Genomic DNA, 24600 nt, shown 5'->3' with positions numbered 1-24600 from the left:
ATTTTGATTTCATTTTACGATAATTTATTTCCTCATTATATATTGTCATATTTTGCCAGAGAGACCAAAGGTATCCTTACGCCTATGTCCGCCGCCTTCCATCCATCTTGGTTGGTGAAGTGAGCGAGTGTCTTGGTAGAGTAACAAATCTCACATAAATCATGGCCCTCAAAAGAATTAACAAGGTAAAAATATATAATTGTTTGATATTATATCTCTCGAGTGGGTAAAGTGAAATATAATTCGCCTTTTATTGATTACAGTTGATTTATTTCCTAAAGTGGTGCGAGCGTGTCATGCGTGTTCGATGACTTGGCCTCGTTAGCAGCATTTCGCTCTGTGCCATATAACGGATCCTATGGAAATGACATCTATCATCTATGATAATGAATTTGAATTCTTCTGAATTAATTGAATTGAATTGAATTAATTCTTTGAATTAATGAAATTTTTGTGTTGTGTAATTTTAGATATTTGGTCAAGATTTGGTAGAGAACTAAGAGAAGTACTAGCGTATTGATAGAATTATTTTTCTTGTATTTTTCATGAAATTAGAAAAATTTTGTTAGTTCTAACTTGTTTATTCATGTACTAAGAGTTAGAGAGTATGCTCTATCTAGTCTCTCTTCATGCCAGAGGGAGAGTCACGGTGTAGAAATGTTGATTTGTAACATGTGTACCTAATTGTGTATTGGAGTCTTGGAGATGGATTCAGGATGTGATGAAATTCAAGCTTTCATAGTCAGTCCTAACGTCCAAATAGGCTAGGTATAAGCCGAGTTGTCTGAGTGCTGAAAGGAAAGATTAGTTTTATATTTCTGAATCCAGTATTGTTTGCTGTTGATGAAAAATGACTTTAATTTGGCCTCCATAGAAACAATGCCTTACTTGCTAAACTGCTAAATAATCATAGTGGCAAAACAGTGATTTTTTAGAATCAGTTCATTTATAATTTCCTCATTTACCCAAGATTTTAACAGATTTCTCATGTATGATAATTCTGGTATCCAAGATACTTTACTGGGCTACTCCTACCCTACTTATAGGACTCAAAAATGAACTTGAGGAAGAGTCTAAAAAACTCTGCTTTGCGACTACGCGCCGCGATTGAATTTTTTGAGCCGTGGTTTTATGGATTTGTCATCCGTGATTCCATTTCACTGAGCCGTGATTCCATTTCACTGAGCCATGAATTCCATATCTCAGTTCTTGCTTCTTAACTTCTTGGCCATGAAAAGCCATTTACAAGGTGCGAATTTATTTACAAAGTCCATGCGTGTGTTACTCCAAATCTCTAATTTTACTCTAAAACAGTCAAACCGCAACAATAAAATTTGTCTTTACTGTAAGTTGAACATGTGTTAATGCAGTCTGACCCCACTATGCGTGATCTTCAACAAAACATTTAGTTGTTTTGTTTACATTACGATGTTTACGTTTTTTCTGCCAGATATTTTGGCGGGAACGGTAAAGCAATGCAGATTGCAGAAGTTGTAAGTTTTATGAAATGACATGTTTGTAAAGTGCAAACCGCAATTTTTCAATCAAACAAAAATTTATGTCATTCGAGCCATGAAATTTCATACCTACTGAAATTATATGACATTAGAGCCGCAATATTTCAGACAAAAATAGGACTTTTCCAGCCCTGCCCTAATTAGCCTACGGAATTTGGAATATTGGGCATAGGTTTTCTCTCTGTAGTCTCTGTCTCTCTGATATCATTGATAAAATACTAAAATTGTTGATATGTGCAAAAAAATTTTTTTCCTCTGATCTTAATACAAATTATACAGCTGAAAATAGAATTTTTTTAGAAAATTATCATGTAAATATAATTGGAATACAAATAAAAGTGAAAGGGATATGAATTTTTTCCTTTATTAAATTACATCTCCAAAATGGACCAATTTTTGCCACTTTTTGGAAAAACTAAAATTTCAAGTTTTCATACAAGCCAATTTTGAAGATTTTAGTACCATTAGAAAGCCCTTCTTGTAGGCTATGTATTCTAAATAGAATAAAACATTTTGGTTGAGACTTGACTGCGGGTGGGTGAGGGAAATGGGTATGACTGATAGATATGAAAGGTATAACTTAACCAAAAAGAATTGAACAGAATAAATTTCAGTTAGATAAATGAATTATAAATACCATAAAAGGGGGTAACTTAGACTACTTTTTTTTAAATGTCACATTTTTTTACTAGCTAAATTAAACTTAAATTGAAACATGCAAAATACAGGTCTATACTCTAGGTTTACTCACAATGAATTGCTGGCTCCTGCCTCCCATAGTTTTGATGTAATTTCAAAAAAGTGATGGTCTTTGTTACCCCAGCTCCTGGGGTATCTTAGACTGGGTGGTAAAACCAATTATATTTTTTGGGAAAATAACTCCAGGTTTCAGTGCATTGTAGTAGAACTCTTCTAGTTACATATGCAAATGACAAATTTGAGGAAAGTGTCATAGTTTGCAAATGGGGGGCACCACCCCCGAATGTTGGAACTCAGACCACCTAATGTCAGCCGTGATGGTGTAATATTGACCGGCTTGGAAATTAAGTTGAAATTACCATATATAAGAATATGTAGAGGCTGAAACATAAAGAAAGAACATTAATAGGTGTATCAAACATAAAATATGTTGTATATGGTAATTTTCAATTAATTTCCAATCCGGTCTATTTTACCCCGTCAGGGCTGACATTAGGTGGTCAAAGTTCCCCCATTCAGGGGTGGCACCCCCATTTGCAAACTATGACACTTTACTCAAATTTGTCATTTGCATATGTAACTAAAAGAGCATATATTTGTCATTTGCATCATGTAACTAAAAGAGCATAAAAGAGCATACTAAATTTGCATATGTAAACTTCTACTACAATGCACCAAAACCTGGAGTTATTTTACCAAAAAATGAAAAAAATAGAGGGGGTTCTATGACAGGCTTCAAATAATAGCTCTTTTTTGTGGGTCACATTTTTCATTTTTTAACCTATTAGATATGCATAATTTTTTTTTATTCTATTGTGTTACGTAGCCTCAGTATTAGGCTTTTAATGCCCATTGACAAAATTTTTCTATCTCAAATAGTTTTTGAGTTTTAGGGGTTTTTGTTAAGAAACTAAAAGTGGTCTAAGTTACCCCTTTTATGGTAATTGATGAATAAATGATAAATAAGTGACAAATTAAAAATTGCATGATAAATAAATGAAGTATGAATAATGAAAAAATGATAATGGAATGATGAATGAATGATTCGGATGGGTTCACTGATGCATTCATTATACAATTGGTAAATGATGAGAAATTTTTTAGAAAATAATGGTGAAATGATGGTAAAATTATGGGAAAATGATACATAAATGATATTAATAAATTTCAAATAATGATAAAACATGAAGAGAATGATAATAACTAAATACTTGTGCTGGTATTACTGCATCATTGAATGCCCTTGCGCATTGTGGCTGCTGTCCATACTGACCCTCAGCAAGCTGGCCAGCCTAGCCCCTGGGCTATGAGCAGCAGCGGTGCAGTGGTGAGAGACTCTGTCTCTCGCACCCAGCTCCCGGGTTCGAGTCCCACTGAGGACAAGTTCTACCAGAAAGCTCAGCTCATGGTCAACTCAGCCATTCATCCAACTCTGGTTGATAAATGAGTACCTGGCTTGTCCAGGGTGCTCTGTAATGCAATAAAATGGTTCTGGCAAGTCAGCGAGCCAGTGATGGTCGTAGAACTACCAGTGGTACGGAGTACCTGGAAAAACTTACCTATCACTCTCCCTCCCTAGTTCCACTATCAGGATGGGCAATTACAACGACAGCCCCTGGGCTAAGTACAGACTAGTACTTGACAAATTTCACTAGCAAGTAAATCAGGAGCTAGGTGCAAATAAGCAATTACATGTGATGATATCTTCACAACAGTAAAATTTTCCTGGCAATATTGCATATTTTATTGCATAAAATATGCAATAAACTCCTTAACTTTGAAATATGAACCAAAATATACTAGTTTATTTGTAGGTTCTGCTATAAAAATTCCATTTATTTTCTTATTGCAGTATTTAAAATTTATTTAGGAAGTACCCCTATCATAAATTTTAGCTGGCCAACACAATTGAGAAAACTAAATCACGGAATTTGTCCTGAAAAAATGACTGCCTGGCAACCCTGCTTAAAAAAAGTACAAAAAATGAAATGATAGTACAAGATGAAGCAATCGTAGTCAACGTGTTTAAGCCTGTCAGAGTACCCCCTCCAATTTTTTTTATTTTTTTGGTAAAATAACTCCAGGTTTTGATGCATTGTAGTAGAACTCTTCTAGTTACATTTGCAAAAGACAAATTTTAGGAAAGTGTCATAGTTTGCAAATTGCCCCCCAATGGGGGAACTGTGACCACCTAAAGGCAGCTGTGATGGGGTAACTTTGACCGGCTTGGAAATTAAGTTAAAATTACCATAGGTACCTATATAACATATTTTATGTTTGATACACCTATTAATGTTTTTTTCTTTACGTTTCAGACTCTACAGAGTCTTATATATGGTAATTTTAGCTTAATTTCCAAACCGTCAATGTTACCCCGTCACGGCTGCCATTAGGTGGTCATATTTCGCCCATTGGCAGGCGGCGCCTCCCATTTGCAAACTATGACAATTTCCTAAAAGTTTTCTTTTGCATATGTAATTAGAAGAGTTTTACTACAATGCACCACAACTTGGAGTTATTTTACCAAAAAATAAAATTGATTTTACCATCCGGTAAAAGAAACCCCAAGAGCTGGGGTAATAAAGACCATCATTTTTTTTGAAATTACATCAAAACTATGAGAGGCAGGAGCGAGCAATTTATGGTGAGCAAAGCTAGAGTATAGACCTGTATTTTGCATGTTTCAATTTAAGTTTGATGTAGTAATTCCTAAGGCAATAAATAATTACGGGGCGTGACTACCAAAACTGCAAGCTGAAGCCAAACCTTTCAGTGCCCATCATGACAGCAACGTGAAAGGTGTGCAGCCAGTTGCTTGATGCCTTCCTGACTTGGTTTAAGGCTAAGTTACGGTATCTTGGCTGCGTTGCGACTCTTTTATGTATTTAAGTGCCGCGCGGGCAGTCTTTTGGCCGTACTGAAAACCTCGTACTGCTCTCACGGCAAATCTATCTCCTCCTACAGTTTTCAAGCTACAGCAATGAGACATATACCATTCGATTCGTAAAGACCAGGCCTATCGACTCTAACATCACTTTTTTTAATTTTGGTCTGGTTCGTTTTTTGTATGGGGGAAAAGGGGAGGGAGGGGTGAAAAATGAGAAAAAAATGGGAAAAATGGAAAAAAACGCAATAAAAAAAAAAAAACTAGATGGAAAATGAAAAAAGTGATGTTAGAGTCAATAGATATGGTCTTTACAAATCGATTGGTACGTGTCTCGATGTTGTAGGATGATATTTGCGGGAGGAGATAGATTTTCTAAAGTAACCCTTTTTAGCCGTTTTCTATCAATTTTTTCAAAAAATTCATAGGAGCAAAATGTTTTTCTTTTTACATTTCACGTATGTATGTGAAGTTTCATGACAATCGGATAATAACTGTAGAAGTTTACCGTAGGGGTAGCCGATCCCTTATTCAATTTTTTTTTGTTAGTTGCATTTTTTTGTCCAAGCACAAGCCAGTCAAATTATCTTGCAAGTTTAATGGCACTTGAAAAACTAAATGTCTTCCATGCATGCAAATGAAAACTGCTGATTTAGGTTGGATTGTTATGATCTGCACGTCATTTGTGCACATGCCTAAAATTTGACAACACAAAACTCAAACTATCGCCAGTCATGAAAAGATCCGGTCAAATGACAGGAGTTTAGATCTATGAACAAGGCACGAAAAGGAAAAGAATCGGCGACAGGCCACATCAGGCCAACATTTCAGCGCCGACATCATTATCATATGTTAGTGAGAGGCGCAACTTATGATCTACATAGAGACCACAATTGCCCATACGCGGGAGAGATATGACATTTCATCTCCTCTTTTACAGCGTTACAAAACATACATTTAAACTTTAAGCATTATTTGGAGAAAAAAGGAAATAAGTCAATAGATACTGAACACATCATAATAAATCGCATTAGCTGACATTTTTAGAGGGATAACTAAACCAGTCATCACCTGGCAGGTGGCGCTGTTGCGATGAATGCATTTCGTTGAGGTGGGACTAGACCGCTTCGTTCCCTGCTAATCCATAATTCGTGTACCAAGTAAACATTTCAAGAGATTATTAGGAGGCAATGTCCCAACTGAAGTTAAATGCGAATTGTTCCCATTAGTGCGAAGCGTTTTCAAGTCGTCATCGGATTGATTCAGCGCACTCCAGATATGAGAACCTAGCATCAAATATTTGCACACACAAGAAAAAATCCCGTATTGGAGTCATAATTTTCAGCGAGAACAAATGAATATATAAAAAAAATGATTCGCATAAGTAGATATTGATGAGCAGTATTTTTCACGGATTTCAGATCATCAAGGCGATGTAAACGCAAATTCTTCAGTACAAAGTTTAAGAGTTGTCCCTTTGGGCTACCGCGGCGACACATAACGCCGCGCCGGATCGAAAGTTCCCGCCTTATTTTGTAATAAGAGGGACTTAAAGTTCAGGTTCAGGCGCCCTTAGTCTATTGCGTCTGTCGGTAATGCGTTGGGGAAGAGACAAATTTATTTACAATGGTAGTAAAGGAAACGGTAACAGTGCTGCCAGGTTTTTTTTTGGCGCGAATACCAGATTGCCTGGCTCAAAATACCATAAATATACCAGAAATTTTATTGTTCAAAAACAGCCTAATACCTCTAAATTTAATGAAACTATTCGTCAGAAATGTTGGTTAGAAATGAAAGAAAAAAATCATCTTGCGTACTGTACGATTATCTGGCTTGACGATAATTAGCCAAAGTGAACACGTTATATTTGTTCCCTCTTTTTGGAACATTTTGACACTTTTCTTTTCCTGTGTTTAAGAACATTGACAATTTTTCCTTTTTTATCAGTGTCAGTGTGGCACTTTTTCCCTTCGCTCAACATGAGCAAGCCACGGAAACAGGTCATCTTCCGTTTGCTTATTTGCGTACATGCTTGCATATTGCATTAATCTAACATTTCGGGTATTGACAGAAGTGGGCAGTAGCGCGTTACATGTTGCAGCCGCTACTAGCGACCGCTACATTTTCAGTGGCGGAAGCGGTAGCCGCGCTACATTTAAGCAATTGTAGCGGTAGCGGTAGCGCCCGCTACATATTTAAGTAGCGATCACGAGGTTTGCCGCTACAGCGCTACCGCTACATTTATAGAAAAATCCTGTAGATTTTACTTAATAGTATTAAATATTATTTAAAAACAAGCATGATACATACATAATATAAATTACAGAATAAAACTGTACGAAGGATTTCGGTGTAATGTTGTCAACCTCAACCCGTTACTAGTGTCAACATGTTAGTTGTTACTTGTGAAGTTGTTACCAGTTATCACTTGTTCTTGTTCCGTGCCAGCCACCACATGTCCACGACCACCACATGTCCACGACCACAACACGGACATGTTGGTTTTTTTTGTGATTTTGTTGTTGGTTTTTGTTGGTTTTCAGTAAAATGTTTTTTTTTATATTTCTGTTCAGTACATATGTAGTTCAGAGTAAATGTTTTTTTTTTATATTTCAATTTGTTTCCGACTTGCGAGTAAATGTTATAGGTATTTTTTTATGTTTCAGTTTGCTTACAGTTATTTTTACACAGTTATTTTTATGTTGCACCTTCCCTACATGGATGTCTACTTTAATCTACCAATCTCAAAAATAATTCATGTGGAACTCGAAACTGTCACGGCGTCCCTTAACCCTCTACCGCCTGACATGAGTAACCGAAGCAATATTGTCACAAGCCTACTTCCCAAAAAGGATACGTTCCAGTGAGCGCAAAGTGACTTACACTGATTGTTGCTGCCACGTACGACAACTTCAAAATGCTCTCTGTTGCGTACAAATGTCCTCAGGTTGCTACACTGAAAAGTTCACATATAATTTAACTTGAAAGTAATGTTCCCGAAGAGTGACATACGATGTTAGAGGGTTAATATTCTTAAGTGTGCGCGGCGTATGCCCATTTAAAGACCCTAAAATTCGCGCCAAAAGGTTATTCTACTGCTGTGGCCGTCACACAAGTACGGTCTGTAGCTATCTCCGCAACGGCTCCGGTCGTTGCGGTGGGTCGCAAAATAACGGCCGTGCGAAACGTCGAGTCATGCACACTACTATGACTCCGATATAAGAACGGCAAAATCTGCGAGTAATGGCCATGATATCAAAATATTTGTACGGTCAACATCATTGCTGCGGCTGTGACTTAGCAGCGATGACGGACTCCAGGCTATTCATGAGCCCAGACTTTTTAACAAAGTTCAAAGATGAGTACCGCAATTTGCCGTGCCTTTGGAAGGTTCGTTGCTCGGAATATTCCAACAAATCAAAAAGAGATAAAGCATGGGAACATCTCGTGGGGATTACGCGGGAAAAAGTAGTGAATGCAGACCTTAACTTCGTTAAGAAAAAAGTGGATAATATTCGAGCATCATTCAGGAATGAATTGAGAAAGATTCGCGAGAGCACGCGAAGTGGTGCGTCATCAGATGATACGTACATCCCAACTTTGTGGTACTTCGAATTGCTCAAGTTTACCGCTGAGCAGGAACAGCCTCGACAAACAATGAGCAATTTGGACGAGGGCGAAGAGAATCATCTCGAAGAAGAAGCCGGTATTGTTGAGGTAAGCTTGTAGTGACTCTTCGTATGGCAAGGTTAATAAAATAGATAATACATAAGTTTCAACCGATTATTTTTTGTCCGCAATCGAGTGCAACGTTACTGCTGTCGCCAAAAATCTCATTTACTAACCATTCTGTCTTGAAAGGGGACTTTTCCTGGAAAAAATAGTTTACACTTTTCCCATTGAAATAGTTTACATGGTCCTCTCGACTCTCATAAGCTTCCTTTGCAGCTGTTGATACGTAGGAGCCGCGAAGCTCATGAAAACTCCTCAGGTTGATCATTTCTCCAATCACCTGCTGCAACGTTGCCGCTTTCAATATCTTCCTTGTCCAGCATTGAACTAGGCGAATACTCCGATCTATTGTTTGCCCGTAGATAATTGTGCAAAACCACGCAAGCTAGCACAATATCATCTACTTTTGAAGGACGAAGATTGATGGTTGTGTGAAGAATGCAAAATCCTGGTTGCTAACACACCAAACGCATTTTCCACACACCTGCTTGCACGAGAGAGCCTGTAGTTGAAAATTTTTCTTTCGTACGTTAATTTTTCTCGAGGATAAGGTTTCAGTAGATTTCTTTGAAGTGAAAAAGCCTCATCAGCAATAAACACAAAATTCAATTTAGAAACTGTATTTTCGTTCTCAGGCAAGTGCAAAGCACCTTGTTTCAATTTATCATAAAATCTCGTCTCTTCTATCACCCCTCCATCTGACACTCGTCCGTTGCAGCCGACATCCACCATTATGAAATTGAGGTTGGCATCGACGATTGCTGGTAGTACTATACTGTGGTATCTTTTATAATAATTATTGTAGTAGTAGGACCTTTCCTCTGCTGGTTTTACAATGCTCACGTCACACGTGCTTTCCATCAATAGCACCTCCACAATTCGGAGAGTGCCACATTGTGTGAAATTCGTGTGCGATTTTCTGCCATTCCTCGCACGATGATGGAAACTGAAACGAAACACAATAGAATTTAGATTATTTTAAAAGTATTGACTGGAGTGCATAGTGCATTCTTCAACAGTATTGCAGTAGTAAATATAACAATACCTATCTATTTATATATTCGTTTCTTCTACAGGCCGAACCAAACGAAGATGGGAACAACGCCGACAATGAAGAATTATTGTACAGTGAATCTCAGACTTCGTCCACAAAGCGGAAAAGAATTTCACCTAAGCGAACAAAAAATTTTAGTGCTGAGGAGGAAGTGTGCCAACGCAAAGCACTTCTAGAAAAGGCTTCTGCTGTACTAAATAGACCGGAGGATGAATAGGATGACCTAACCAAGACGTATGCAGCAAAATTTCGCAGCATGCCTGTTTCTCAAATTGAATTGCATGTTGTCCACTTAGGCCCAGTCGTATTTTGCAGACATGTCTTCTTGTAACCTCACGCAGTCTTCCCTGCCCGTATCGTCATCAGCACTCTGGTGAATGATGTGTTAGGAAGTTTTGGATCCAAGCAAATAAATCTCCTCCGACCCCTTGAAGTCGTAGTTTCTGAAGAGCACTCCATGATCAACTCTGTAAATCGCTTTCGCGAAGTCTAAATACACCACGTACAACTTCTTCCTTCATCATGGCCAGAATTTGGTGGTGATGCTCCAGTAATTGGGACAAGCATGAGCGATGTCGTCTGGAACCGAGCTGTTTTCCGCTGAAAAGGTCAGCTTCCTCCATCAACTGCTCCAACCTGCTGGTCACTACCGTATCAAATACCTTGATTACATGTGATGTTAATGTATCCGGTCTGTAATTTTGGGGAGTGCAGCCAGCTTGATTACGAGCGGAAAGGAATAGATATTGAATTGTGGGCAAGGGCTATGCAGGGGTCTATACAGCGTCCCTAATTTTGGAGTTTGTCTCATGCACCATCTTTGTTGATTGGAGTTATTAGCCCCCACTTTCGGTAACTAGGGAGGTTTCCTTCTCTCAACGGTGCTTTCCAGTGCACAGTCAGTGAGGCCTTCTGTACACCCACACATTTTTTCATCAACACCGAAAGCACACCATCCGACTCAGGAGCCAAACAAGTACATAGATACTACTTGGTTAATCCATCATAGATCGACATTTTGGATTTAATATTCGTCTATATGCCATCCTGACAAGTATTATTTTAGAAGCAGCAGTGAAATGTTAATAAAATTTGTCGATGTCCCGCAAAATCAATTCGAAGCATAAGTAATGCCGCGCTTGGACGTTAATAAGCTTGTGTTAGAGCTCATGAGATGATCAAAATTGTATTAATTCAACCATGATCAAAGTGACCGCTCCGATACATTTAAAATAAATTTTTGGAACGAATTTTAAGGAAAATATTTCGTAGCACGTTTCTCACGCATAAGTTTTCCCAATCAAACGGATTTTGATCTGCTTAAATTTGACCTCATTAACGGATGTCGCAAATTCGCAATAAGCTTTAATAACTACCAAAAAGTCGTATTGACAATGATTACTTATATTTTGAATTTAATACAGATCCGTCCTCAATTGAGAGAATTATGAGCTGTTGAGTTGCACAAAAGGTGTGTTTACTGGCTAACGAGTTCGGAGAACTGTCTATTGGGTCTTTAAATGACCCGCCTCTTCCGATTTATCTCGATCACTTTCATGGGCAAATGAAGAAGCATGCAATTTATGAAAATAGGATTCAAATTGTAAGGGAAACGCATTTCTTAGAGTTTTTAGTAAGATAAGATCAAAAATAAATACGAAAAAAAGATAATAATGTTTAACAATTTCGTATGCTGGGACATATTGGAACTAGATTACTTCTAGAAAACGAAAAGCTTATAAAACGAATCAAATTCAAAACCTTTCAATATTCACAGTTTTTTGTTTAAAAACTCTCTATGATCGATCGAACTTCATTTTGATTTCATTTTACGATAATTTATTTCCTCATTATATATTGTCATATTTTGCCAGAGAGACCAAAGGTATCCTTACGCCTATGTCCGCCGCCTTCCATCCATCTTGGTTGGTGAAGTGAGCGAGAGTCTTGGTAGAGTAACAAATCTCACATAAATCATGGCCCTCAAAAGAATTAACAAGGTAAAAATATAAAATTGTTTGATATTATATCTCTCGAGTGGGTAAAGTGAAATATAATTCGCCTTTTATTGATTACAGTTGATTTATTTCCTAAAGTGGTGCGAGCGTGTCATGCGTGTTCGATGACTTGGCCTCGTTAGCAGCATTTCGCTCTGTGCCATATAACGGATCCTATGGAAATGACATCTATCATCTATGATAATGAATTTGAATTCTTCTGAATTAATTGAATTGAATTGAATTAATTCTTTGAATTAATGAAATTTTTGTGTTGTGTAATTTTAGATATTTGGTCAAGATTTGGTAGAGAACTAAGAGAAGTACTAGCGTATTGATAGAATTATTTTTCTTGTATTTTTCATGAAATTAGAAAAATTTTGTTAGTTCTAACTTGTTTATTCATGTACTAAGAGTTAGAGAGTATGCTCTATCTAGTCTCTCTTCATGCCAGAGGGAGAGTCACGGTGTAGAAATGTTGATTTGTAACATGTGTACCTAATTGTGTATTGGAGTCTTGGAGATGGATTCAGGATGTGATGAAATTCAAGCTTTCATAGTCAGTCCTAACGTCCAAATAGGCTAGGTATAAGCCGAGTTGTCTGAGTGCTGAAAGGAAAGATTAGTTTTATATTTCTGAATCCAGTAATGTTTGCTGTTGATGAAAAATGACTTTAATTTGGCCTCCTTAGAAACAATGCCTTACTTGCTAAGTTGCTAAATTCCCTAGTGGCAAACCAGAGATTTTTTAGAATCAGTTCATTTTTAATTTCCTCATTTACCCAAGATTTTAACAGATTTCTCATGTATGATAATTCTGGTATCCAAGATACTTTACTGGTCTACTTATAGGACTCAAAAATGAACTTGAGGAAGAGTCTAAAAAACTCTCTGCTTTGTGACTATGCGCCACGATTGAATTTTTTGAGCCGTGGTTTTATGGATTTGCCATCCGTGATTCCATTTCACTGAGCCGTGATTCCATTTCACTGAGCCGTGAATTCAATATCTCAGTTCTCGGCCATGAAAAGCCATTTACAAGGTGCAAATTTATTTACAAAGTCAAGGCATGTGTTACTCCAAATCTCTGATTTTACCCTAATACAGTCAAACCGCAACAATAAAATTTGTCTTTACTGTAAGTTGAACATGTGTTAATACAGTCTGACGGCACTCTGACCGCAACTATGCGCGATCTTCAACAAAACATTTAGTTATTTTGTTTACATTACGATGTTTACGTTTTTTCTGCCGAATATTTTGGCAGGAACGGTAAAGCAATGCAGATTGCAGAAGCTGTAAGTTTTATGAAATGACATGTTTGTAAAGTGCAAACCGCAATTTTTCAATCAAACAAAAGCTTATGACATTCGAGCCGTGAGATTTCATACCTACTGAAATTATATGACATTAGAGCCGCAATATTTCAGACAAAAATAGGACTTTTCCAGCCCTGCCCTAAATCTGTCTCTTATACACATCTAGATGTGTATAAGAGACAGCAAGTACATAGAANTTACTTCCTGTCATGTTATATTGCAACTTACTTCCTGTCATGTTATATTGCAACTTACTTCCTGTCATGTTATATTGCAACTTACTTCCTGTCATGTTATATTGCTGTCTCTTATACACATCTAGATGTGTATAAGAGACAGGCTCATGGTCAACTCAGCCATTCATCCAACTCTGGTTGATAAATGAGTACCTGGCTTGTCCAGGGTGCTCTGTAATGCAATAAAATGGTTCTGGCAAGTCAGCGAGCCAGTGATGGTCGTAGAACTACCAGTGGTACGGAGTACCTGGAAAAACTTACCTATCACTCTCCCTCCCTAGTTCCACTATCAGGATGGGCAATTACAACGACAGCCCCTGGGCTAAGTACAGACTAGTACTTGACAAATTTCACTAGCAAGTAAATCAGGAGCTAGGTGCAAATAAGCAATTACATGTGATGATATCTTCACAACAGTAAAATTTTCCTGGGCAATATTGCATATTTTATTGCATAAAATATGCAATAAACTCCTTAACTTTGAAATATGAACCAAAACAGGAAGCAACTGTGACTGTCATATCACTGAGAATCACTACCACAAACTTATAAAGTACCGCATCATGAACGCCATTTCTGATGTCATTCACACGTCAGATCCTGACTCCAAAAATAATCTTTTTATCAATTTCCACCACCACTATATGCCTATAGGCAGAGCATCTGACATGCTGCAACTATGTTAAAAAAACTTCTTATATCATATTTCATAAATTGCATAGTACAATACTGTAAAATGGGGTTACTTTGACCAGCGGGGTAACTTTGACCACTTTTTGTTTTTTTAACAAAAAACCCTCAAAACTCAAAAACGATTTGACATCGAAAAATTTTGTCAATGGCCATCAAAGGCCTAATACTGAGGCTACGTAACACAATAGAAAGATTTAAAAAGTTTGCATATCTAATAGGTTAAAAATATATCTTCACAACAGTAAAATTTTCCTGGCAATATTGCATATTTTATTGCATAAAATATGCAATAAACTCCTTAACTTTGAAATATGAACCAAAAGTCCAAAACAGAAAGCAGCTGTGACTCGTGTATCACTGAGAATCACTACTACAAACTTGTATAGTACCGCATCATGAATGCCATTTCTGACGTCATTCACATGTCAGATCCTGACTTCAAAAATCGTCTTTCCATCAATTCCCACCACCACTATGTGCCTATAGGCAGAGCCTCTGACATGCTGCAAGCATATTAAAAAACTGTTTGCTTGTTCTGATATATATGATAAATTGCATAGTACAGTATCACATTTTATTTTTAGCACAAAATGACACCCTTTGCAAATCCCGGCCAAGCAAGTAGACTACATAAATTTATTAGTATTTATCATAAAAAATTAGAAGGCATTGTCATAATTCAAGTTTTTTTGTTGGTTGCATTTTTTTTTGTCAGAACACAAGCCAGTCAAATTATCCTGAAAGTTGGACAGGACATGCAACTGAAAACTTCCATGCATGCAAATGAAAACTGCTGATTTAGGTTGGATTGTTATGATCTGCACGTCATTTGTGCACATGCCTAAAATTTGACAACACAAAACTGCATGTAAAATGGGCTGTTAATAATACTTATTACTAAAGTTGGATCCAGGCCATAATGTGGGATAAATGTGTGCAGATTCACAGGTGTTTTTGTCCAATTCATGGTTGGCTTCTGCCCATTTTCCTAATAAGTCTGCAATTACAAGGCTTCAAATTAATTGAAATATGTCTTTATAGCTGCTACATTTCCTTACTGAGGAATTAGAGAAATCTCCCCCCAGTGAATTGAACAAAAATGCCAGTGAATTTGCCCAATTTCACCCATTCTTTTACTTTTTCCCAATTCATTTAGTGGAATGTAAATTTAAAAATAACCTCTTTTTAGATGCCATTTTCCAAAATCACCGGTAAAAAGGTTGTTTTACATGCAATTTTAGGAAACTTCTGCCCAATTGTCCAAATTTGCAAGATTTTGGTAATTAGTAATTTTCCAATCTTGCATCTAGTGACAGGCAGCCCTAAGTTTTTTGGGTATCTGCTATACTGCAGAAGTGCCCTCATAACTTGCTCTGTAGTCATTATAAATTTCTGGATACATTCCAACAAGTGAAGAGAAATTGAAATGTCCAAGTTTATAATTCTGTCAAAGGTTGACAGTCATAACCTTGAAAGGATCTGTCTGATCTAGTAAATCAATTAGTTAAAACCTGAAGGGTTTGGGTTCATTTATCACTGTCCGAATAACATATTAAATATTCAGTGGCCAGGGAAGGATAATGACAAGACGTGTACCTAAGCGTAAGTATTAAAGATAGGTTCACGGGATACACTAGATAGAAGTAACAGGATCAAAGTACAGTATGTGCAGTAATTTTGGAAATGGAGTATAATGACACTGCGTGTTGGTATGAGTGCCGGAGTCTAAGACAACGTGAGCTCGTCTAGAGTTTGCTGGCTCTACGATGACTGCCTAAGACTGACTGGCAGTGTGCTCTCCGAGCTTATATACGTGGTGACCCATGAATAGTGACGTCACTGAAGGTGACGTAATAGTCGCTAATGACATCATGGCCTGACAGAAACAAGTCTCCAATCTCCATACTGAAGTCCACATAATGATTTTCATGAATCTTTTTTTTTTTTGCCTATTCCTGGCATGTTTTTTGGATCATTAATTTGTCATGCACAAATCCTCGCATGACATGGTTTTTACTAGTTAGCTTATTCAAGTCATTTTTTAAGGGGACCGGCTACCCTAAAAATCGGAAATTTTGACTTTTCCGTTTTCTCAACTCATTTTGTAGCTGCTGAAAAAGCGCGTCTAACGCAGTTTACCGCATGTCTGTGCATGCTATAGTTTTTGCGCAAGACAATTTTAAAAATGTATAAAATGAACATTTTTTTAACATGTACAAAGATTTATTTGAATTAAATCTGTATATATAGATCATTACTCTCGTATATTACAAAGTGTTTGCACTCGTTTGAAAGCTACAAACGAGACGCATTCAACAAAGCTACTACCATAGATGTACATGCAGTATTTTTTTGTGTAATGCAGTGCAGCAGTCTTAAACTTTTATAAAATGATCATTTTATACCATTATTTACTTATTTTACTAATAAATGGTATTTAAATGTAATTATTTAGGTTAATTGCAAAGTGTTTGCACTCCTTTGAAAGCTACAAACAAGATGCATTCAACAAAGCTACTACCATTGATGTACATGCAATAGTTTTTACTCAAGGGGACCCCGGCTACCCTAAAATTTTCAATTTTGGTGTTTTTTGGTTTTTGTGCTCATCTGAAAGCTGGAATTCTGCTCTTTCCAATGGTACCACTGCCATCGCTGTACGCCAATATTTACATTCATGACGTCTCTTTAAAGGGAAGTGGGTGGGAGAGTTCTTTAGTTAATTAGATATAAAGTAATTAGCTGCTGAAATCTTTGAATATAGTTTCTACTTGAGTTGTGCTGCAGTTACATGCTTAGTCTCATCTTAAAGCTGACATTCTGAGCTTTCCAACGATACTACTGCGATCCATGTACGGCAATATTGACGCAGATGGCCGGGCTTTAATTGGGGGCGGGGGGTGGAGTTCCTTAACTAAATAGACCTAAGAAAATTAGAGCGGCAAGACTACATATCTTGGTGTATCTGGCATCTGAGCTCAGTTACCCTCCTAACATTGTACGTAGAGGTGCGCTACAAGTTGCTGCTAGCATCCTTGAGTGGATTAAGCTACAGAAGCCTGTAGTTTGGTATCCATGCTACATTGAGTGCCTATTTCGAGGCGCACGGGACTTTGTCGCGCCGTCCTGAAAAGTTTGAAAAGTTCAACTTATTGTCACGGAAAACCTATCTCCTCCTACAGTTTTCAAGCTACAGCAATGAGACATACACCATTCGATTCGTAAGGAAATTACCTAAAAATTTGATGATCATTTTTTTGAATTTCTGTCTGGTTCGCTTTTTATATGGGGGAGAAGGGGGGGAGGAGGGAAAAATGAGAAAAATGGGATAAAACGCGCATAAAAAAAAACTAAGGGGAAAATGAGAAAAGTGATCATCAAATTTTTAGGTATGGTCCTTACAAACCGAATGATACGTGTCTCTATGTTGTAGGAAGATATTTGTAGGAGGAGATAGATTTTCTAAAGTACCCCCTTTTTAGCCGTTTTCTATGAATTTCACGTTTTCTATCAATTTTTCGAAAAATTCATACAAGCAAAATGTTATTTTTTTTACATTTTATGTATGTATGTGAAGTTTCATGATGATCGGGTAATAACTGTAGAAGGGTATAAGGGAATAATTTATTTAAGGGTAGCCGGTCCCCTTAAATAAAATGTCAAATGTTATAAGGAAATTTTGCATTATTTTGCCTTATGAATGGAATGGACTAGCAAAACAAGCCTGAAACTTTCTGGACAGGTTTTTTTTTACTTGAAATTTCTCTGTGTTGAGCCCATTTTTATCAACAGGTGTGAGAAAATAATTGCAGAAGTGTTTTTACTCAGGTTTGCATTGTATGAAATGCCATTTTGAATTGTATTTTTTGAGGCATGCACTGTTTCATACTGCACAAAGCTGCATATACAGGGTTATTCTGAATGATAGAACCCAATTATATAGATAAGTATTTATCAAGTATAAATTCAAAATAAATAATTTATGCACCAATGGGAAGAGATTCAAATTTTTTTCTACACATTTCTAAACTTCCTATATGTATCCCTTGCAATGCATGGCAAACCTTTAAACAGTAGCCAAACTTGTCCCACACGCAAGAAAGCATATCTTCTGTTACTGAGTGCACTGTAGCAGTGATACGGTTCTTCAGAAAAACCCGAGTTGCTGGTAGAGGCGAGACATNATTGGTGGCCAGAAATGTAGAGCCAGATCTACATTTCCTATGACTATGCTTCCTACCCAACGCTCAGGAAAAACTAATTCGGCCTTTGAATAGTTTAAAATTTAATCAATATTTATCCTTCCATTGGTGTATAAATTAGGTATTTCAATTTTTACTTAGATATATGAAAATTTATTGAATTAGGCTATCATATAGAATACCTGATATATTTTTGTAAATTTGAAATTTTGTGGATTGATTGCATAGTTATACAAACCATTGGGATCAAGCATAGAAAAATAATAGATTTGATTTACAATTAGTTAAGAGGTAACTTATCTAGTGGGGATAATTGCGGTTCCAGAAAGAGTGTAAAAGCTCTTGTGGATTAAATTCAGGATAGGTTATGTATCAACAAGTGCACATATCTTAAAATCTTAAACTTGGTTTTCCTCTTTTAGTAAACCAAAAATTAATTTAGCCAAGCAAGTTACCAGGCTGGATCAATCTTGAAGATATGAACGACTATTCCTAGAATTGCACCTTATCAGTTCATGTGTATTATCTTCTCAGAATTCTATCTTGATGGTTGATCCTCATATTTGATTATTCTTTGTGGATCATATGTGTCACCTACTAAGCATATCAAGGTTTAATTTGTCATTATTAGTCTCAGTAAATTGTACTTTTTTGTTTTTTGCAATAACAGTTTTTTGGAAAGCTCCGATCTCACTCAAAGCTCCAATCTGTTGTGATTAATATGCATTTTGATACTTTGCACCTGACTTTTGAGTGTGCATAAATCTTTCCATTCTTGGTCCATTGTCCACTATAACTGTGAAAGAAAATTTGTTTTAACTTTAAATTAAAAAAATGAAAAGTTTTTCATTTTTAATTGTACACCAGGACAATTAAGTGCACAATAGAATTTTAATTTCTGTTATTCACTTCAGAATTTTTGTTGTATTAGTTGCAACCTGTCTGTGTCACTAAACAACACTTGGCTTTTTCTTTACGCAGCTTCCATTGATATGTAATTGAGAGCACCGATTTTGTTTTCTACTAGACAGTAGTAAGCAAATTTAGAATACTCTAGAGAATTTAGAATATTAAAATATTGTAATTATTTTACTTTGGAATATTTTGCAATGTTCCATAAACATTCTTTCAATATTCCCTGTATCAATCACTTTAGTTATGTTCCTATATATATGAAAGGTTTTAAGTGCTGGAGAATTGTCAATGTTAGATTATGCAGCCTTATGTTCTGTTCTAAACCTAATTTGAAAGCAGGTTATATGTTTATACAAGAATTTTTTATGTTATATTGTGAATAAATATATTTTGTAGAATTAATATTATTTGTCGAATTAAAATCAGTTCAAAAATTAGATTCATTGAATTTTTTTATCAATTCAAAAATTCATTTTTATCTAATTTTGGAATAAAATAACACCTTGCTGTACAGACTGGAGGTGTCCTTGTCTCCCATGCTCATTGAAATACATTCTTTTGGGGGGATTTGTGCTGAGCAAACCCCATCAGAGTATTTATATACATTATAATATTTCAGCTCAATGTGATATTCTTTCAGCTATAATTTTGTGGCTACATTCTGTGCCATGAGATAGGTTGAATGCCTGCTCAGTTGTCGTGTCAGTGCATGACTGTACCTGCTCAGTTGTCATGTCTGTGCATGACTGTACCTGCTCAGTTGTCATGTTCGAGTGGAAGAAACCTAAGTTTGGAGGGTTTTGAGGGCTTGAATGGGATTGAAGTGCGTCTGAACATATTTCTGGGAGAGAATCGGTCTTGGATGAATCAGGGCCATAAATATTGCTCCTAGCTAGCTCAGAATTTCTGTACCATTATCATTTATTTTTTATCTTAGCAATTAAGTTAATTTGACCCTTATTTTATGCCATTAGTTTCAATCACTTGTGCAATGAATAAATTGAAATTTTTATTCCATCAAGGAATGTTCCAAGTTATGCATTGGCTGTGCTGTTTACCAAAGCCTGTGCAAATGATATCATTCGCAGGAGAAATATATATATTATTGTAAGAAGTAATTGAATAGCTTCTTCCAGTTCAAATAGGGCTCAATTGCAAGCATTCCCTTGTTCATACACTTGCAAGTTATTTTTACTGTCATGATTATATCAAATGCGATTAAGTACTAAATGCCATGCCCAGCGGCGGAAACAAATATACCACAGTGGTGGATGATGGTAATTCTAAGAGCTTATAACAAGATTAGAGAGCTGTTACTGGTATTTCATGAAGTGTGAATGGGTGGCTTAGTCTGAAAGGATTTATTTTAGGTGATCTATCTTTGAACAAGTTTTGTTTGTGGTAACCATGTTAGTGCCCAATAAGATGGAAACGTATGGTAATTTAAATAGAAAAAAGGCTATTCACATTATGTTATGGGTGCTGAAGAAGCGACTCTTTCACGTGTGATTAGATGCTCTGGGTTATTCAGCAATATTCATATCACTTGTGAAGGCAGGTTTTCAATAACATCTTAGATGTACCCATGTCCTTGCAGCTTATTTCTAGTTTAACTAAAACAGATCATAAATAAAGAAACACAAATAATGAACTGAACAAACTCGTGCTACTAATATATAATTGTTTGCAGGAATTGCAAGACTTGGGTCGTGACCCTCCAGCCCAGTGCTCAGCAGGTCCAGTAGGGGAGGACATGTTCCACTGGCAGGCCACCATCATGGGTCCAGCTGACAGTCCCTTCCAAGGGGGCGTTTACTTCCTCACCATCCACTTCCCCACAGACTACCCCTTCAAACCCCCCAAGGTGGGGTGGCTCTTGCAGTCATCGCTTATTTTTTTCAGTGCCTGTGCACTTTAGTTCATTATAGTAGATTTATATCTTACAGTCATCAATTCTTTTTTTCAGTGCCTGTGCACTTAAGTACATCATACTGGATTTATAATTGTAATATACTATTTTATCATCCATCCATATATGTATGTATAATTGTTTACAAAATGTATCTGTTCTACACTGTATTCCAATTAAGTAAAAATTCCGTGACAATCAACATCTGTATGGGATTAGGTATATCTTTGACTCTGAGCTAGGTTGGTCAACATAAAAAATGTATAGAAGAAATTATTGGAATCGCAGGTTATTTCAATTTTAAATGCTGCACATTTTCTGTTCATTTTCTTTAAAGTTGAGCAGCTGACGAGGTTGATGTTTAGCTGCCACTGAACTGAAGGTTATTTAACTTATTCTTCATTTGCAGGTGGCATTCACAACTCGCATATATCACCCCAACATAAACAGTAACGGTTCAATATGTCTGGATATTCTTCGTGGTCAATGGAGTCCTGCATTAACTATTTCTAAAGGTAAAACCAAGAAAAACTGTATTTATGGCTGGCAGCTGCTATAGAAAATATTATTTAATTCAGCTAAACCAGCCTCATGAAAATAGGATTAGATTACTTCCTTGATAATCCTTCTTTATTTGCTCATGATTTAATTATATCCTACACTTAATCTTTCTGTGAAAATTGATTTTACTGTAAAACAATTGATATTTCAGAATTTAACCCAAATCGAGAAGTACTCACAAAATTTGTATTACACCCCGTTTTGTATTATTTTTGTTACCAATCTTCTGCTCCGTATTATCTGGTAACAATAACACATTTTTATAAATTTTCAGTATTGCTGTCGATCTGCTCTCTGCTGACGGACCCGAACCCGGAAGATCCTCTGGTGCCTGAGATCGCGCGGATGTACAAGTCTGACCGTGAGAAGTACAACGAATTGGCCAGAGAATGGACGCGCAAGTATGCCATGTGATCTTCCTAACGCGCTCTGGGGTGACTGGCCGCGCCGCTGCTGCTTGTGTGTCACTCCGCCCTCACAGCACCGCCACCACCACCACCACCACGTCCTCCTCTTCTACCATTCTTGATCTGCTTCTCTTCATGCCTCTAAGTCCATTATAGTTATTTCTGTGGTCGCAGAGCTATCCTGTTGATGTCGTTGCGCAAAGAGCTGTCGTGGCAATGCCAGAGCTGCGCATTTGCACCCATTAGGTCTTTCCTTGCCTAACTGAATGCTACGTCCGAAAATAATTTGGTATGGGCCGGGGATGTTAAGTGGTCCCAGAACTCGCTGGGTACGCTCAGGTTCTTATTGAATGCGCGTGAATAAATTGTTTTTACCTCGTGTATTTTAATTGGTATAGGCTTGTCAGATTAGAATTTTCTTAAATTTGGGTGTGGGTGTAAAACTCTGCTCAATATTCAACTTCTCCCTCCGAGTCTTGAGATTTCACGAACTCCCACGAACCGCGCGTTTGAATGGTGTTCAGTGCTTCTGACCGCAACATTTGCTGTATTCCCAGCAATTCGCTGTCTCTGAACTTCGAATATCGTTCTATGGACGCGTGTGTTACCGTTCCTAATATTTCCCCTCGCAGCTCCGTCAGCTAACATGATCCTAAGTCTGTACATGATGCTGAGAGCCTTCATTATTTGAGCGACTGGCCCTTGTTTGTTCCTACGTCCATTTTAATGTGTGGCGGTAACTGATCGGAGGATTATAATAGAGCACGAAGAAGCAGTTAACGTGGTGGTTGCTTGATCAGTTATTCTATTGTCACTCTCTTTATCGCCTGGGCCTCTAGACGCGTTGATCATCGCATATTGTATAGGATCCAATAATCTGCTTAAGAGTTAGTCATTATTAAATTGATCATATTTATGAATGATTTTGCCTGCTCATCTGGGATTGACGGCATCGTTTAGTTCTAATTGATTTTTTTTGTATTCTATAATGATTCACAATGCTCTCATACGAACTGTACATTTTTTTTATCCCTTTCAATTGTTGTATTGACTGCCAAATTCAGTTTCTAAAGCACGAAGATGGTTTATTATTTTTTTCAATTTAAAAAATGTTTTTCTTTGCGATTATACTGGAATAAATACACCGTAGTTTTTGTGCTACCAAACAGTTCGATAATGAGGGTCTAGCCTGCAGGAGTGCTGCTGCAGCCCCTGGTCTGGTAGAGGTGCTGCTGCAGCCCCTGGTCTGGTAGAGGTGCTGCTGCAGCCCCTGGTCTGGTAGAGGCGCGGCTGCTCCTGACTAAATAAAACGTCGAGTTTTTCATGACTGCGAGAAGTGCCCCACGGACCACAAGTTATGGCCATCAGTTTGTTATTGGTATTTTATGACGCCAAGTTGAATAATATTCAGTTAGTTGGTATAGGCGGTCGTAATAGACATGGCCATGTTGAAATGGAACATTCTAACAGCCAGGTAAACTTGATGGATGAGAAGAGCGCGAACTGCAGTCAGCTGATCGCAACACGATTACCATGTTAAGTAACGAACTACGGCCTTATGATAATAGGTGCATGTGCGAACTGGAGAAAACGCGAAAAACTTTCGAATTTTTTTATCTTTAGATATCAAACTGATAAGAAATCATGAATCAGAGATAAGTGGAGAGAGCTTCGTTGAAGGCTGAAGATTACCATATTGACGAGTAACAACCTACGGCCTTATAATGGGTGCATGTGCGAACTGAAGGAAACTTTAAAAACTTTCGATTTTTTTTATCTTTAGATATCAAACTGATAAGAATGATGAATCAGAGGTAAAAGGAGACTGGAAAGAGCTTCGTTGAAGGCTTGCGGCTTCAACAAAGCGGTATGATCTAGAATTCTACATAGATTGACTGTCCTGGTCTAGCCTGTGGTCTGCTAGAGCTGGGAGTAATCAGATGATAGGTAATTGTTGCACAAATTATTCTGACTATGCATTGTATAATAATTTATTGAACGAGAAACCTGAGTTAACTGAACAATAATTGTTATGGTAATTTAGGGACTGCAGCGCATCTACTGAAAGATTCCAAGAAGCATGGACTTCTTTGCGCTACAAAGCTTCTAAATTATCTACTTACATTTAATTTGGGAGTTGATGCCCATATTTCATGATCAGGTAATTCGGAGGCGGTAATAAACTCGTTTTTTAGCAAGACTTGAACTGAATTGATTAAATCGAATTTCAATGAATTTATCTAGGACGTCTTTTGAGCAGCGCACTTGATGAGATGTTCAGTGCTACATACGTCGGTATCAGATGCCGGATAAATACCCATATGTTCAGCATGGCTAGTGGAGTATGTGAATGAAAATAAGTTGTCTGAAGGCGTACATTTTTTCCAGGCAAATATTCATTTAACTTTACAAGGTTGCCATACGGCTTAGGAAGGATTAGCAAACCTGAGGGCAATTTTTCTGTCTCTGGTAATA

At 37.1% G+C, this 24600-nt stretch overlaps 2 protein-coding genes across 2 annotated transcripts; both read left to right on the top strand.

Moving 5' to 3' along the window:
• Positions 1–8406: 8406 nt before the first annotated feature.
• Positions 8407–10103, top strand: LOC108672216. The gene is made up of 2 exons (XM_018159851.1): positions 8407–8817; positions 9909–10103. Exons 1-2 carry the CDS (start codon positions 8407–8409, stop codon positions 10101–10103), a joined length of 606 nt encoding a protein of 201 aa, XP_018015340.1.
• Positions 10104–11795: 1692 nt separating this feature from the next.
• Positions 11796–23138, top strand: LOC108672218 (ubiquitin-conjugating enzyme E2-17 kDa). The gene is made up of 4 exons (XM_018159853.2): positions 11796–11886; positions 20939–21112; positions 21567–21672; positions 21993–23138. The coding sequence occupies exons 1-4, from the start codon at positions 11863–11865 to the stop codon at positions 22130–22132; spliced, it is 444 nt and encodes a 147-aa protein (XP_018015342.1). The 5' UTR covers positions 11796–11862; the 3' UTR covers positions 22133–23138.
• The last annotated feature ends 1462 nt before the right edge of the window (positions 23139–24600 follow it).

Source organism: Hyalella azteca, unplaced genomic scaffold (genome assembly GCF_000764305.2).
Source record: "Hyalella azteca isolate HAZT.00-mixed unplaced genomic scaffold, Hazt_2.0.2 contig11413, whole genome shotgun sequence".
In the NCBI taxonomy this organism is placed as follows: Eukaryota; Metazoa; Arthropoda; class Malacostraca; order Amphipoda; family Hyalellidae; genus Hyalella; species Hyalella azteca.
Note: the sequence above shows the minus strand (reverse complement) of the source record. Positions and strands in the feature narration are given on the sequence as shown.